The sequence below is a fragment of the Natator depressus genome, chromosome 6 (genome assembly GCF_965152275.1).
Source record: "Natator depressus isolate rNatDep1 chromosome 6, rNatDep2.hap1, whole genome shotgun sequence".
Classification (NCBI taxonomy): Eukaryota; Metazoa; Chordata; order Testudines; family Cheloniidae; genus Natator; species Natator depressus.
Genome location: NC_134239.1, coordinates 59658666 through 59674631, shown reverse-complemented (window position 1 = coordinate 59674631; position 15966 = coordinate 59658666). Strand labels below are relative to the sequence as shown.

The following is a 15966-nucleotide window of genomic DNA, read 5'->3' as shown; positions in this document are numbered from 1 at the left end:
GCACCTGGTCACACTGACAAGCTATTGAACAGCTTTGGTGGAAAGACGAAAATTTGATGGGTCAAGGCAATTTTACACTGGAGTCTTCTGGATCCAAATATGATATAACTGAAGTCCAGATGTTAAGCTCAGGATGTACTTATTAGCCACATTCTTGACAACTTTGCACAAATAATCTTAATAGAGACTTAATAGCTGTGTGACACTTCCACATTAATATACAATTTCTGTACAAGCATTAGCTCTATACATAATACTGCTCCTCCAAATTCAACCCTTTCTTTCTCCTCCCAAGGAGGATGGCTTTTTATACTGAATATACTTCGTATATTGCATATGATATCATTAGTGTCAGGTTCACTTGCCTAGCCTCTACATGCCCTGGTGTGCGTGCCCCTTAGGAGCTCATGAGCAAAGACTGGTACTAATACACTTTGGCTTCTAACCAACTCAGAATTTAGCAACGGCTGTTGAATTTAGGGGTGGCCAACAGGTTACGATAGTTTGGACAGCCACAAATATAGCATTAAACTGGATTATTACAGTTAAAATGATATGGGTTAGTCCTGGTCTCCACTCCATGATGGGTTTTTAACCTGGTTATAAATAATAGCCTTTTCCAGAAACCTCAGTTTGGCGCAGTCTAACTCTTCTCACCCACACCACCACACCTTTTTGTGCAGACAAAGGCCTAAAAATACTGCTGTTAAAACAAATGGAAGCTGTATTTCAGTCTGAGTATGTTAGCTGTTGATGCTGAGATCTGTGGGGTTGATTACAATTGTAAAAAGGAAATCTGATACTTGAGCAACTTGGAAAGAAAGTGATATTCAGTGCAAAAAATACATATGGTTATGAAACAGCATGACTGAGAATTTAAATGCATGAAAAAAAAAGTCAGGAAATTTTGAAGAATCCCACAGCACCTTTCACTTGGCCACATTGCACACATAATATTTTGTATTACTATAGACACTCAGGTACTATGGTGATGAAGGTCATGTAAGCATCTAGACAGAGAACTGTTAAAGTACCTTAGAATATGTGGGCAATGTGACCAAGTTAACCATGCTGCAAGAATTAATTTCTTCAAGTTTATGCATTTAAATACACAACCTTCATGCTGTGTTAACAGGGAGCTTCTCTTTCTGCACTGAATTTCCCTGTTCTCAAACAAAATAAAAAATATAATAAGTAAAAAAATGAGTCACAGACCTTTCTTGACAGAGGGTCCACCGCTACAGCACAGCAAGGGATGCTGAGAGTCAGGAGTGAGCTGCACTGGGTTATCAAACTGATCTTTGTTCATTATTTGCCACATTATTAACTGAAGTGTTGAGAATATAAATATTTGATGCAGAGTAAGAAAACTTGCTCTATTTTTTTTCTGTTTCAACTATCGGGAGTTAGTTAATGTTTGAAGTATTGCAAAGTGGACCTTAAAATAGATAAATAACACTCTCCAAAATAAACTAGAGATAGGAGAACATATATCTAGGAAGCAATGCCTAGACAAGCCACATTTTAGAACAAACTGCTGAGAGCATAACAAGGCTCTCTTGCACTATCATACAGAAGAGCCACAGCAATAGGAGCATGCATGCATGCACACACACATTTTACAGAGTACGAACTGTTTTCAGGATGGATTGGTTTAAAAATCAATGCAATTTTAACCATTATTTAAATCACCAAAAGCATGAAATCTTGTTGTAAATAATCAATTTTTATTAATTGTGTTTTGATTTGTACTTTTTAGCTATTTATAGCTTTTTAGCTATTTTCCTAAAGAAGGATACCAACTGACAAGATTGAACCTATCAAAACATGTTGATTTGCAATTAAATACAGCCTTTATACTAAATTGGGTATTTCTGGTTAGCAACAATATACTATGTCTATACACATTTAAGCAATTATAACTTAATTTAATGTATTCAGATTCTTAACTTTTATATTTTGTGTTATATTAGAAAATGGTGACTGGTTGTATTTCTTATTTGCTAGATATTATTAATTTTTTACTTGTGATTTATGTTAAGCTCTATTTGGATGGAATTCAAATTCAATTAAAATGCACAAAATCAGCATTTTATATTTTTTATTAATTAAAACTACCTTAAAAGTGCTGGATACATAAGAAAAAGTTTATCACAACATTTTGCATTTAAAATTAACTGATTTATTTATTTACAGTGTAGCATAGTTAGTGAATTGAGCTGATTGTTTCTAGCACAGGTCTTTCAAGATTTTAGACCTAGTAGATCTCACCCTTTCATGCCTGTTTTTTTCAATAGACTAGAATACAAACTTTTCTGCTTTTTCAACTCACAATTGGTTTCTTCACTTTTAACGAACTAGTCATTGAAGACATTTTCCTTCTCCACCTGCAGAATAGGCTATTGCTGTCAAAAACTGGTTTAGCACTTCTACAAACTCTATCCAGTGACTTCCACCAGTTCAGTGGTTTGACTTTCTTTAAAATTGGGCAAACATGTGCTGCTTAACAGTTTTTGTATTTAATTTTAATCGTTTATAGTAAGTTTAGGCCTGAACACTGAAAATAACCTATTTTAATTAGGTCTATTTTTTAAAATAAATCTGTATTTAATTAACATAAAAAATCCAATTTAAATTAAAAAATTGGGGGTTTTTTGTGTTTGATTTTTAAATCATCCTTTTTTATCCACTGAGATTGTCTCTGTAGCTTTTCAACATCAGTAAATCATTCCAAGATATTCTTTTAACCACTTTAAACATCGCTATAGAGCAGCCTAAATGAGACAGACATGCCTTAAACCAAAAACTAAACCACTGTCCTCATAGCATGCACCACTCAGAGCCCTTCATGATTTTTCTGACAGTAATTTTTTTTTTTTAATTAATCCTAATAGCATTTACTGTTAAGGAACAAAGCTCCCCTACCATGTGGCACAATGTGTCAGTACAAGGGGGTCATACCACAGATAACATTACAATGCACGGCATGTGCTGCTGAAAGGCTACACAATCCAACAGTGAAATATTTTTAACACTAAGGATTTCAAAACCACTTGGGACAAACAGTCTAAATTAAGAATCAAAACTTTTCTTGGTCTTGAGAACTACTTAGAACAAACATTCTTACAATAAGACAGCATAACGATTACAGAGTACAGCATTTACTCTATTCCAAACCTGCACACAGATCGGCCTCTGTGTCTTCTTAGTTTAGTGTCTAATGCTCTCCAACAGGTCACCTCTGATGTGACAGTAGCATAGCACCTGGCAGGGGTGAGACTCCTCCGAAGTGCACTGCTATGTCAAAGCACTATCAATATTAGTCCACTCCCTTAGGAAGCAGCACATTGAAGACCATTCACTTAAATACCTGCCAGAAGAATAAACTGGAGGGGATGCTTAGTGGTACAATGGATTAATGCACCCACTGTTCAGCCCTAGAGATCGGAGATCACATGTACATCACACAAGTTTTAACATCTCAATCTAGACCCCGACAAATGTCTGTCCACAAGACAAAGCCAGTGCGTGATTTGACAAAACTGACAGTTTCGCTCAAAAGAGCAAGGACTGCAAGGGGTCAGAGGTGGATACAGCCAGCAGGTAAAGCTTGGCAGGCACTGGAAAAGTTGTGGTTTAAACTTGCAGAAAGCCTGTCTGCATTCTTAATTGACTTTGGCCACTCCATGTTATCCAGTCCCTCACTTTTACAATCACAAATAATACTCATGACACCAATTTGTACTGCTGATTAATGTAGAGTACTAGCTGAACTGCCTCATGAATACCGCTCATTCCTACAAACACACAAAATTACTGTCCAGCCTTCTACATTAACTAGCTTGGGGTGGTTTGTTTATTTTTAAAAGGGTCACAGCCATCATAAAATCTAGCCAATTACATTTTCTTATTTAAAAACAAAATTATTTCCACATTGCTGTGTGAAAATCCAGCACAAAAAGGGAAAGTCACAGATCATGCAGAGGAAACAACGGACTCTGAACAAAGTGCAGTCAAATGTATAAACAAATGGGCTGAAAAAGAGAAAAATATTTTCCTTTAACCTCGTTCATTTATAGTAACCTTAAATGTTACAAGTAGCAATGGAACGTACAGTAACTCCCCGCTTAACGTTGTTTCGATCTTATGTCCCTGCTCCATTACAGAACATGCTCCATTTAAAGTTGTGCAATGCTCCGCTATAACGTTGTTTGGCTACCTGCTTTGTCCACAGCTGGCAGCCCCCCTACCAAATCCCCTACGCCCCCCCCCCCAGCGCCTCACGCCCACTGGCAGACCCTGTGGATCAGCGCCTTCCCCCTGCTCCCCCCTCCTCCTGCCCGCAGCAATCAGCTGGTTTGCGGCATTCAGGAGGCGGAGGGGGGGGGCAAGGACTTGGCGCGCAGGCTCCCCCTCCCTCCCCTGCCTCCTGAACACTGTGGGCAGGAGGCGGTGGGGGGGAGAGAAGAGGCGGGTTAAGGCTGGCTTGCAAATCCTAAGCGATGACTATTCTGCCATGGAACGCAGCTCCAAAGTGATTAGGGGAGTTAGTCATCTAATGACTTGCTATAAAGAAATTTACCAAGAAAAAAAAAGGAAAGCAAAACAATTAAATCTCTAGAGGTGTTTTTTCGAGTTCAGAAAGTTCAGCAAGAACAGCAAGATGAGCAGCCAGACAATCCACCCTCTTCCACTCTGACTCCATGATGATTGTAGTATTAAATTGTTTCTTTAAAATTGTTTAAAACTTATACCTGTATTAAATTGCTTGTTTAAAATGTATATAATGCCTTTTGACTGGCAAAAAAAAAAAAAAATGTCCCTGGAACCTAATCCCCCCCCCCATTTACATTAATACTTAGGGGGAAACTGGATTCGCTTAAAGTTGCATTTTTCAGGAACATAACTACAACGTTAAGTGAGGAGTTACTGTAAATAGTTTTCATACAAACGTGTGAATTTTAAGGTGACCGTGGTCATTTAACAGAAAATTCCCTCTCAGGCATCTGCCCCTAGAGAGAGGTACCCCAAATTCACTGAATTAAAGGGGGGGGGGATTTTTCTTTTTACTATGTTGCACAGTGACAGGATTTGAAAAGTAGAGGCAGAACTAAGATGATGGGAACCTTAGAAATAAAGTAAGCTAAATAGTTACCTAACAAAGCAGAATAATTCCAGAGTCAAGTCCTTTTGGCTTGGCCTGCTCCAGAATTCTAGCAGTGGTGCAGGAAGCAAAAAAGCCAAGACACCAGGCTTGTAACAGCATACCTAGAACATGGAAAGAGTATCAAATTGGGCTTACCTTCTCAGGGGAAGATTTCTTGTTTTACTTTATCAAGAAGACAGAAGGACTTCTCTTATGGTCAAACACACACGAGCATGAGAGTCATATTGATGTTCACATGCTCTAAGCTGAGGAACATCTGTTTGGCTGTTATTTCTCTTTCTGTGTGGAGTTTCCTACCACTATGTTATAGAGAACTGTGTTCTAACAACATATTTCAAATGTGCCTGTCTCCTATCTATTCCGATTCAAATTGTAATGCAAGAGCTCCATTACTCTCCAGACTCCCATATTTCTCTACAAAAGGAGGATAAGTAAGGAGATAGGGCAGGCACAGGGAAAGAACTGCCCATTGAAATGCAAACATCTCTTTCTCATTATGAAAATAAGGAACTGTTTCCATCTACCCCCCCGACCTTATTGTAGCAGCTATATTTAAGCTTCTCTTGATACCTTTCCAGCTGGGATGGTAGTTCCAGTAATACAACCACAGCTCTGAGATGAAAGATGGCTGTGTGGTTAAAGCATCGGACTGGGACTCGAGACCCAGATTCAATTCCTAACTCCATCATAGACTTCCTATGTAACGTTGGGCAAGTCACTTACTCTCTTTGCATTTCAGTTCCACATCTGTAAAATGGAGATAATATTTCCTTTCTCCCACTCTTTGTCTTTTCTATATAGAATGTGAGCTCTTCCAGGCAGGAATCATCTTTTATTATGAGTTTATACCATGAATAGTACAATTTGTCCCAATCTCATTTGAGGTCTCTAGTTGCATCTGTAACACAAATATAATTAACTAAATATTTCAGTTAAAGAAAATAAATTATATCTACATCCCCAAACCAAATACTCCAAAAACTGTGTAGAAGGGAGGTGGAGCCCTGGCTGTCAGAAAACACGCTGCATAACTGCAGTTTTCCCCTGAAAAAAGTTTCAGTGCTACAAGAGTCTGGGGGCTCTCTGGATGCCTAGAGCAGAAAGATTCTCGCTCCTCATCACTTCTTGGTTCTCTTTCCTCACCACTGCTCTGTCATGAGAGGTCTGTATGTCTAGCAATAAACAGGCCCATGTTTTACAAGGTGCAGATTCCCCCTGGCACAGGGTTCATGTTCTCACATGTCTGCAGTTGGCTAAGGATGAAGGGAAAGAGCTTTGAGGGTGGGAGAGGGAAAATGGATTAAAAATTATATATATATATATATATATATATATATATATATATATATATATATATATATATCACAAAGTGCTACAATCCATTAAATCTCCTTTATAATAGATGAGTGCCTTCCACTACAGTTGGAAGCTGCCATAGACAATATTCTAAATGTCTAATCATCTTCCTCAGACTTTGGGGCATGCTTTATCAGCTATAAACAAAGAATATTAAACAACCATCAGTTACAGAACCATAAAAGTCAGGGTTGGAAGGGACTTATTAAGACTATAGTTACCACCTCTATGGTTTCTCAGAGTCTTAGCCCTACAGAATGTCACAGAATGTTAACTACACCCAAAGGACCTGATCCCCAACTTCAAATTGCTTCTCACTGACTGCAGGATCCAGTTTTTAAAATGTCTTACTTGTTACAAAATTCATCACAGACTCATTTACACTTAAACGAAAACCTCATCTCCCTAGTCTAAACCCATCCCCATTAATTGAGCTCTGACCTCCTCTGCTCCTCTACGCAACCTCACCATCACTGGATCAAGAGCCTTACTACCATCTGCAACTCCTGCCATCTGGGGCTGTCAGACTCACTGAACACTCTTTATTTCAAATCACTTTTCTCTATACCAAATGCCTATTTTCTTTCTCCCTGTTACTTTCTATTTAACTCCGAGCAGCTATACTTCTCTTTAGGTTTAGAATACACATTTAAACTGTACTGCTCTTAGCACATGAGATAGACGTGGTAGAATTATCTTCAATATGAAAAAACATTGAGACACCAAAAGACATGGCACATAATGCTGCTCTGGACACCCATTTGACCTGTCAGAATTCTGTTTGCAGTGGGGGGCTTAAAGGCAGCTCGCCTATCCCAGATGAGAAAAAAAGCAGAAAGCAGGCTGATCTCAGATTCTCTTCAAAGAACACCTGATTGTGTTGCTCCAGGCAGCCCTGACTTCTGAATGAGATTAGAGAAACCTAATCGTGTTTGTTTTTAATCACAATTACCTGTAATCTCACAACCAGATAATGGAATTAACAAGACCCTGACACACACAATAGGGCTGGAGAAAGGTTATCTTCTCTAAAGAATTAGGCTTTTACACAGCTAGGTCAATGCAAAAAAAAAAAAAAGAGAGAGAGAGAAAAAGGCTCAAAGGTGCTTTCTAAAAAGCATTATTTACTTGTACTAGGTTTCTACTAGGCAAACAAAACTCAGTCAATAGCTTTTGCGAAAAGCACATTTGGTAATTTCAGAATAATTGTGGGGTTTTTTAAGTACTATTTCATTTTCAAGTGCCCCTTAAAGGGATAGGTATTGATTCTTACACCTTCTCCACCCCCCCACAATTTTTAATGCATGCAGCCTATGTAAAAACTACACTTGTCCAACAATCACTAGCTCATTAAAAAAATTAATTAAAGTCTGCTAACTCTTAAAAAAATCTGTTATCCAAGTTTCATCTTAGAAGATCGCTTTGGAGTAGAATTATAAATCCCCTCCAGAAGGGCTTAGATTGAAAACTTTGAATGAGACAAAAGCAAAGTGACAAACCAGCAATCTGGCTTCAGAGCACAATGAGCTTCCATGTGAGTAGGAATCAGTGTTCAGTCACTTCTTCCCACACCTGAAGAGGCTCCAAACGCTTTAGAGATAACATGTGCGTACCCTAATGAGAGGAAGCACCACACATCACTCTAGTGCAGGGTAGTCAGTAGGCAGGCCACAGACCAAATCCAGACCATCAGACACTTTTGAACAGACCCCGAAATACTTTTTATTTACTTTTTATTATTTTCTCTGGAATCTGGACCTTGACCAAGAAATTTGGACCTTGACAAAAATAATTGACTACCCCTGTTCTAGTGAATCCCTCTGGATGATGTAGGAGCTACATCCATATTTCTTTGGCTGAAGAGAGGGCTTTCCTGCAGCATTAAACCTTTGAAAGGTAAGAGAACTATGTCAGAAGACACCCGCAAAACAAACAAACAAAAAAACCCAAACAATTTATGGCACACAATTGAGCTAATGCATGTTACATGAGAAACACATCTATCTGTGCTTAAGTGCACAGCCAATAGGACTGAAATAACTAAGTACTGAAAGCTATATTCAACCGAAGTCCTGTGCCAGCCATATTTGGTCCTCCAGTGCCAATAATGTATTGTTAAACCGAGGAATTAAAGAGTTTTTTTTGGGTGGGGGCACACTACCTTGTAAATGAGGTTACCAGAGCTAAATACAAGTGCTAATATATTTGGAAAAATTCAGTGAGATAAGACCTGGGTAACTATAAATCTTTTACCCTGACATCAAACCCATGCAAAATAATGGAAAAGCTGATATTGGATTCAACTGAAAAGAATTAAAGGTTAGAAATAGAATTAATGCAAGTCAAGATGATGTTACACAAAAAAGGTCTTCTCAAAGAAGACTTATTTGAGGAGATTACAAATTTGGTTGATAAAAGTAAAAGTATTATTTAGACTTTTGTAGGGCATTTGACTTAGCCCTGGTCTACACTGGGGGAGGGGGGGAAAGAGGGGAAATAGATCTAAGTTACGCTACTTCAGCTACATGAATAATGTAGCTGAAGTCAACATACTTAGATCGACTTACTGTGGTGTCTCCACCACGGTGAGTCGACTGCTGCCACTCGCCCGTTGATTCTGCCTGCGTCTCTTGTGGCACTGGAGTACAGGAGTCGAAGGGAGAGCGCTTGGTGGTCGATTTATCGTGTCTAGTCTAGACACTGCCCGCCGATCCAGCAGGTAGTGAAGACATACCCTCAGTAACACATACCTTTCTGATTAAATAATTACAACTACACAATGTAAATAGAGCACATATTAAATGGGTTAAGAACTGGATAGCTGACAGATCTCAAAAGAATGAGGAATCATCATGAATGGAAGTGCTTTTAATGGGATTCTGCAAGCATTGGTACTAAGCCCAGTGCTATTTGACATTTTCATCAATAATCTGGAAGTAAATTTAAAATCACCACTGATAAATTTGCAGATGACATCAAGACTGGCTGGCAGAGTGATAAATAATGAAGAGGACAGAGGAGTCATACAGTGTGATCTGGATTGCTTGGCAAACTGGGCGCATTCAAACAAAATGTGTTGTAATACAGTCAAAGGCAAAGACAGAGACAGACATCTAAGAATAAGGTATGCAGGTCATATCTACAGAATGGGGAACTGTATCTGGAAAACATTGACATGAAAAGGATTTAGGGGTCATAGTGGACAAGAAATTGAATGGTTTCAGAGTAACAGCCGTGTTAGTCTGTATTTGCAAAAAGAAAAGGAGTACTTATGGCACCTTAGAGACTAACCAATTTATTTGAGCATAAGCTTTCGTGAGCTACAGCTCACTTCATCGGATGCATACTGTGGAAAATACAGAAGATGTTTTTATACACACAAACCATGAAAAAATGGGTGATTATCACTACAAAAGGTTTTCTTTCCCCCCACCCCACTCTCCTGCTGGTAATAGCTTATGTAAAGTGATCACTCTCCTTACAATGTGTATGATAATCAAGGTGGGCCATTTCCAGCACAAATCCAGGGTTTAACAAGAACATCTGAGGAAGGGGACCGGGGGGGGGGGGGGGGGTTGGAAAAACAAGGGGAAATAGGTTACCTTGCATAATGACTTAGCCACTCCCAGTCTCTATTCAAGCCTAAGTTAATTGTATCCAATTTGCAAATGAATTCCAATTCAGCAGTCTCTCGCTGGAGTCTGGATTTGAAATTTTTCTGTTGTAATATCACAACTTTCATGTCTGTAATCACGTGACCAGAGAGATTGAAGTGTTTTCCGACTGGTTTATGAATGTTATAATTCTTGACATCTGATTTGTGTCCATTTATTCTTTTACATAGAGACTGTCCAGTATGACCAATGTACATGGCAGAGGGGCATTGCTGGCACATGATGGCATATATCACATTGGTAGATCTGCAGGTGAACGAGCCTCTGATAGTGTGGCTGATGTTATTAGGCCCTGTGATGGTGTCCCCTGAATAGATATGTGGGCACAGTTGGCAACGGTCTTTGTTGCAAGGATAGGTTCCTGGGTTAGTGGTTCTGTTGTGTGGTATGTGGTTGCTGGTGAGTATTCGCTTCAGGTTGGGGGGCTGTCTGTAGGCAAGGACTGGCCTGTCTCCCAAGATTTGTGAGTGTGTTGGGTCATCCTTCAGGATAGGTTGTAGATCCTTGATAATGCATTGGAGGGGTTTTAGTTGGGGGCTGAAGGTGACGGCTAGTGGCGTTCTGTTATTTTCTTTGTTAGGCCTGTCCTGCAGTAGGTGACTTCTGGGAAGTCACCTTGATTATCATACACATTGTAAGGAGAGTGATCACTTTAGATAAGCTATTACCAGCAGGAGAGTGGGGTGGGGGGAGAGAAAACCTTTTGTAGTGATAATCACCCATTTTTTCATGGTTTGTGTGTATAAAAACATCTTCTGTATTTTCCACAGTATGCATCCGATGAAGTGAGCTGTAGCTCACGAAAGCTTATGCTCAAATAAATTGGTTAGTCTCTAAGGTGCCATAAGTACTCCTTTTCTTTTAAGAAATTCAATAAGCACCCTGTACAATGCTGTGGTATTAAGGGCTAAATAGATCCTTGGTTGTATAAACAGGAGAGTGCCGAGTAGGGAGTGATTTTACCCCTTTATACAGCATCTGTGAGACCATAACTGGAATACTGTGTACAGTTCTGGTGTCAACATCTTAAAAAGGATGTTCAAAAATTGGAGAGGGAGCAGAAGAGCCACAAAAATGATTTGAGGGCTACAAAAGAGGTCTTACAGTGAGAGACTTAAAGAGGTCAATCAGAAAGAAGATTGAGAGGTGACTTGATTACAGTGTATAAACACCTTCAAAGGAAGAAAATATCCAGTACTAAAGAACTAATTTAGTGGAGAAAAACACAACAAGGACCAGTGACTGGACCCTGACACTTGACAAAAATTAACTTAGAAGTTAGGCACATATTTTTAACAATTGGAACAAACTACCAATGGAATTGGTAGATTCTCCATCTCTTGATGTCTTCTAATCAAGATTGGATGCCTTCTGGAAGATATGCTTTAGCCAAACACAAATTATTGGGCCCATTACATTTCTCCCAGTTGGGTCTGTAATAGCATGTGATATAAAGGAGGTCAGATTAAAGGATCTAATGGTCCCTTTTGTCTTTAAACTCTATGAGTCTATTAATTATAGATATTAAAAATCTAGAAAAGGGAGTAAATTGGCAAAATCTGGAGAAGACACAAAATTATTTAGGTTAATCAGCTGCAAAGAGGACCGTGAGGAACTTCAAAAGGACATTACCAAGCAAAGTGAAAGGATAATACAAGCAACATACATTAGAGAGAAAAAACTAGAGCTACCTTACAGGTTTCTAAATTAACTATAATTAGTCAGGGAAAAGACCCGTGCATTGCTGTTGGCAAAGACTGCTGCTCAACGCACAGTTGTGGTCAAAAAACTCACAAAAGGTTAGGGTACAAAAGGAATAGTTTGGTGTTTACTATGGAAAATATAATATTTTTATATAAATCAACAGAGCAGCCTCATCTGGAATACTGTTTTCAGTACTGGTCAGCCTAGCTCAAAAACGTCACTGCCATATGAGAGGGAGTTGAGAGACTAACAAAGAGAATGATTAGGGACATGGAAAACATTTCATATGAAAAATGATTGAAAAGATTAGAACTGTTCACTTCAGAGAGAAAATAAATAAGAAAGGACAAGGTAAAGCATACAGAACGAATGAATAGTGTTTAGAACATACATCAGGAACTTCTATTCATCCTCTTGCATAATACAAAAAGCAAAGGGACAGTCAAACTAAAAGGTGGCACATTCAAATCTGATAAAGGAAATACTTTTTCACACAACATATCATTAGACTTTGAAACTCTCAGCCACAGGAAATTGTTGAGGCCAAGAAATTTGCAGGATTCAATGAAGGACTGGATAATTATATGGGTAACAAGAACATGAAGTAATGAAAGAAAATACTAAAAAAAAGTTTTGGAAGGGCTATAAAACTTCATATTTCAGGGGTTAAGTCCATCTCTTACTATAAGGGGTTAAAAAGAGATTCATCCAGGGGAAGAGGGATGTAGATTATCCCACATTTGCCTACACAGAGTTTCTTGTATCTTCCTCAAAGCATCTGGTACTGTCCACTGTTGCAAATATGATACTGTACTAGATGGACCAAGATTCTCCAATCCAATATGGCAATTGATGTGCTCCTACCTAGCCTGGGGTACTCACAAGACAGCGTGATATAATTTTAAGTCCGAAAAAATTACCATCCTACTTTCCTCCCAGTTCAGTTCCAACACAATTTTAGCAGTTGCTACCTTGGGAACTGCTAGGGATAGAATCCAATCCATACTATGCAAATGTTTGGCATGCTGGTGATTAGGGGGCCACAGACTACTAAATTCATGTCAGAACTGTTTTTGTATTTGTTTTTAAATGTAAGATTGTGATGTTAAGGGCCAATACCTTGTGACTTGCCAAAGCAGGGAATATGATTATGGGTCCAGTGGTCAAAAAAAAAAAAAATCACTCAGATTCTTGCCGTTTTGTATAAAAGAAGCCTCTGTACTCTGGACAAACAAGCACAATAGCTACTTATACACAAGTTACCCTGACTTCAGAACAGCCCTAACCATCTGGGGGCAGCAAGCCAAGGAGTTCTGAATGTAAAAGTTGTAAGGGATTCAAACATTAGGCAACACTTTCCAACCTCCTTTTGTCTTTCTCATCCCAGCTTCTCTCTAATAATTAAGTGAAGTCATACATTGACTTTATTTTACCATAGTTATTTCCATTCAACACACTGATGCCAGAACCCTTTTCTCTTTAGTCCAATGAAACATTAAGCAGTACCACAGAGTATAGTAGGCTCAATCTAGAGAGGACCAACACCCACAGCTGAGGAAAGAGAAAAAGCAGTTCCTTAGAGTGTTGCTGCAGGAGATTTGTAGTCTGTTATATTTGACAAGGGGAGAATCACAGAAGAATGTTATTGAGTTTCATTTCAGTGGTGGATGAAAGTTTCTTTCAAGCCATGTCTGCCAGCTCCTGCAGCTCCCACTTCAATGTGGAGACACTTGAACCAACAATGAGCAAAGGAAGGGAATCTGTATGCAAGTAGATAAAGAAATACAATAGACTGTATGGATTTTATGTTCCACCTTTTCATAATATGAAAGCAGAAAAAAAAAATTGTTACTTACCATACAAAATAAATAACTGAATTTAGAGAAGAATTTAGACCACATTTTCCTTAACTGTGGCCTGCAGCAGCATCCTGCCAGTAACCCAAGGGCTACACCCAAGGGCAAAGAAATGTACATACTTTTAAAAATAAACAAGAAATGCCCAGAACCACAACATCGAGTTTCTTGACTCTTCCTTGACAGATCAATAGAAACTGGTGGTTTTTCTTTCCCAGCAATAAAACCTTCTGTTACTCAATCTTGTCACCCAAAAAGTGAGTATCCTACAGGGATAAAGAAATATTTGATCCCTGAGCACTCCTGGTTTCAAAGAACACTCAAGAAATGGGGGCAGAGAGCCCATCTAGTTATCGAGAGTCCACTTCCATAGATAAATCAACAGTGTGCTTCAAATGCCCCCATACTCTCACACCAGTGGAGCTCTCTTCCCAAGATGGAGGCAGCAGGTACAACGGAGCGTTTCAGAGACTCTAGCCTTGGAGGACAAGATGGACCTTTAGAAAAATGCCAGTTACATCTACACTCAGCTTGCACACACCACAGTGTCTCCTTTCACTGGTCATTTCTTACATCTATTTTTTTTAAATGATACTTTATGAAAAACCAACCAACAAACAAAAAACATGGTTAGCTGGAAAGAAAGTTGTGACTATCAAACAAAATCTTGGGGGATTACTCATATGAGTAGCATCATTTACACTTACCAAAACCACAAATATAATGTAAGAACAGCCATACTGAGTCAGACCAAAGGTCCATCTAGTTCAGTATCCTGTCTTCCGACAGTGACCAATCCCAGGTACCCCAGAGGAAATGAACAGAACAGGTAATCACCAAGTGATCCATCCCGTCACCCATTCTCAGTTTATAGCAAACTGGATTGTCACCTGCCCATCCCGGCTAATAGCCACTGATGGATCTATCCTCCATGAATTTATCTAGTTCTTTTTGAATCCTGTTATAGCCTTGGCCTTCACAACATCCTCTGGCAAGGAGTTGCACAGGCTGACTGTCTGTCTTGTGAAGAAATACTTCCTTTTGTTTGTTTTAAACCTGATGCCTATTAATTTCATTTGGTGACCACTAGTTCAGACCACTAGTGTGTTATGAGAAGGTGTAAATAACACTTCCTTATTCACTTTCCAGGCTAGAAAGCCTGGAAGTTAGGTTACTTTCCCAAACATAAAGCGACAGACAGCTGAGGTCACCTTAACTCGGCCCCTCCAACTAGGAAGCCACAAAACAAAAACCCCCAGAACAAAGACTCTCTCTGCCCTGCCCGTCCCAGACACCCAGCACCACCGCACCAGGCCCCCGGGAACCGAGCGCTGAAGGCAAGGCTGAGCCGTGCCCGGCTAGAGCCCATCGCACGGGCACAGGGAGCCCTGCCCAGAGGCGCCGGCGACGGGGTTCCCGGGGGGCCTGTGCCCGGGAGGCCGGTTCCCCGCTCTGCCCCGCAAGCTCCCCTGACACACGGGGCAGAGGCTGTAGCGCTCAGAGCCTCCCTGCTCTGCTGCCCTTACCCAGGTACTCGGGCCCCGGCAGCGAAAGGCGTTCCGGGCTCAGCATCTTCCCAGCGCGCGGCCGCTCCTTCCCGGCCTCCGTCCGTTTCCAGGACGCCAGCCGCCGTCACGGGGGACGGGGGGAGGGGGCATGACGTGAAAATAGCCCCGGCTGGAAACAGACCCGCACAACTCAGGTTCCGCGGGGAGGGAAAGGCATCAGCCTCACACCAGGCAATCGCCCCCTCAGGGGGCCTCTCCTTGCCCCGCCCAGCGCCCTCTGCCAATCCCGGCAGCCCCGCTAGGGCGGGGCACACAGCCACAAAGGGGCTGGAGGAGCGAAGGGCGGGCTGCGCTCAGTGCCGGTTGATTGACAGGCACGAGATGTGCGGAACTGAAAGCTTTGAGCGGGGTGTCGCAGGCGCGAGCCCAGTGCGGGAGACGCTGTAAGGCGGGGACAGATCTCAACGATTGTACAGCGCGCGCAGCTCTGGCCACCCCTGGGGCAGCGGCAGCGGCGGCAGCAGCAGCCGCCGCCAGGGCCCGAGCTAGGCGATGAGGGGAGGGAGGAGGCTGTGACTGAAGAGAATGGCACTGCGTGCCGGAGCTGGGAGGCCAATAACGGGGGCTTGATGAAGGGGTCTGTATCATCATGCCCCGTTCAGAGAGAGTAGAGCAGGAACTCTTGGTCACCCTTTCCTCAT

The 15966-nt window shown here is 40.8% G+C and overlaps 1 protein-coding gene across 2 annotated transcripts in view; it reads right to left on the bottom strand.

Annotated features, from left to right (window-relative positions):
* CSTPP1 (centriolar satellite-associated tubulin polyglutamylase complex regulator 1) overlaps positions 1–15493 on the bottom strand; it is a 146913-nt gene extending 131420 nt beyond the window's left edge. The window contains exons 1-3 of one of the 2 annotated variants that reach the window (XM_074955390.1): positions 15284–15493; positions 5891–6065; positions 5156–5268 (exon numbers count right to left, since the gene is read on the bottom strand). Coding sequence is in view for 1 of the 2 variants with exons in the window: in XM_074955389.1 (XP_074811490.1) it covers positions 15284–15329 (46 nt within the window). In the remaining variant the exon portion in view is untranslated. The remainder of the gene's footprint in view (positions 1–5155; positions 5269–5890; positions 6066–15283) is intronic. The other variant, XM_074955389.1, reaches the window with a different exon arrangement.
* Between the last annotated feature and the right edge of the window lie 473 nt (positions 15494–15966).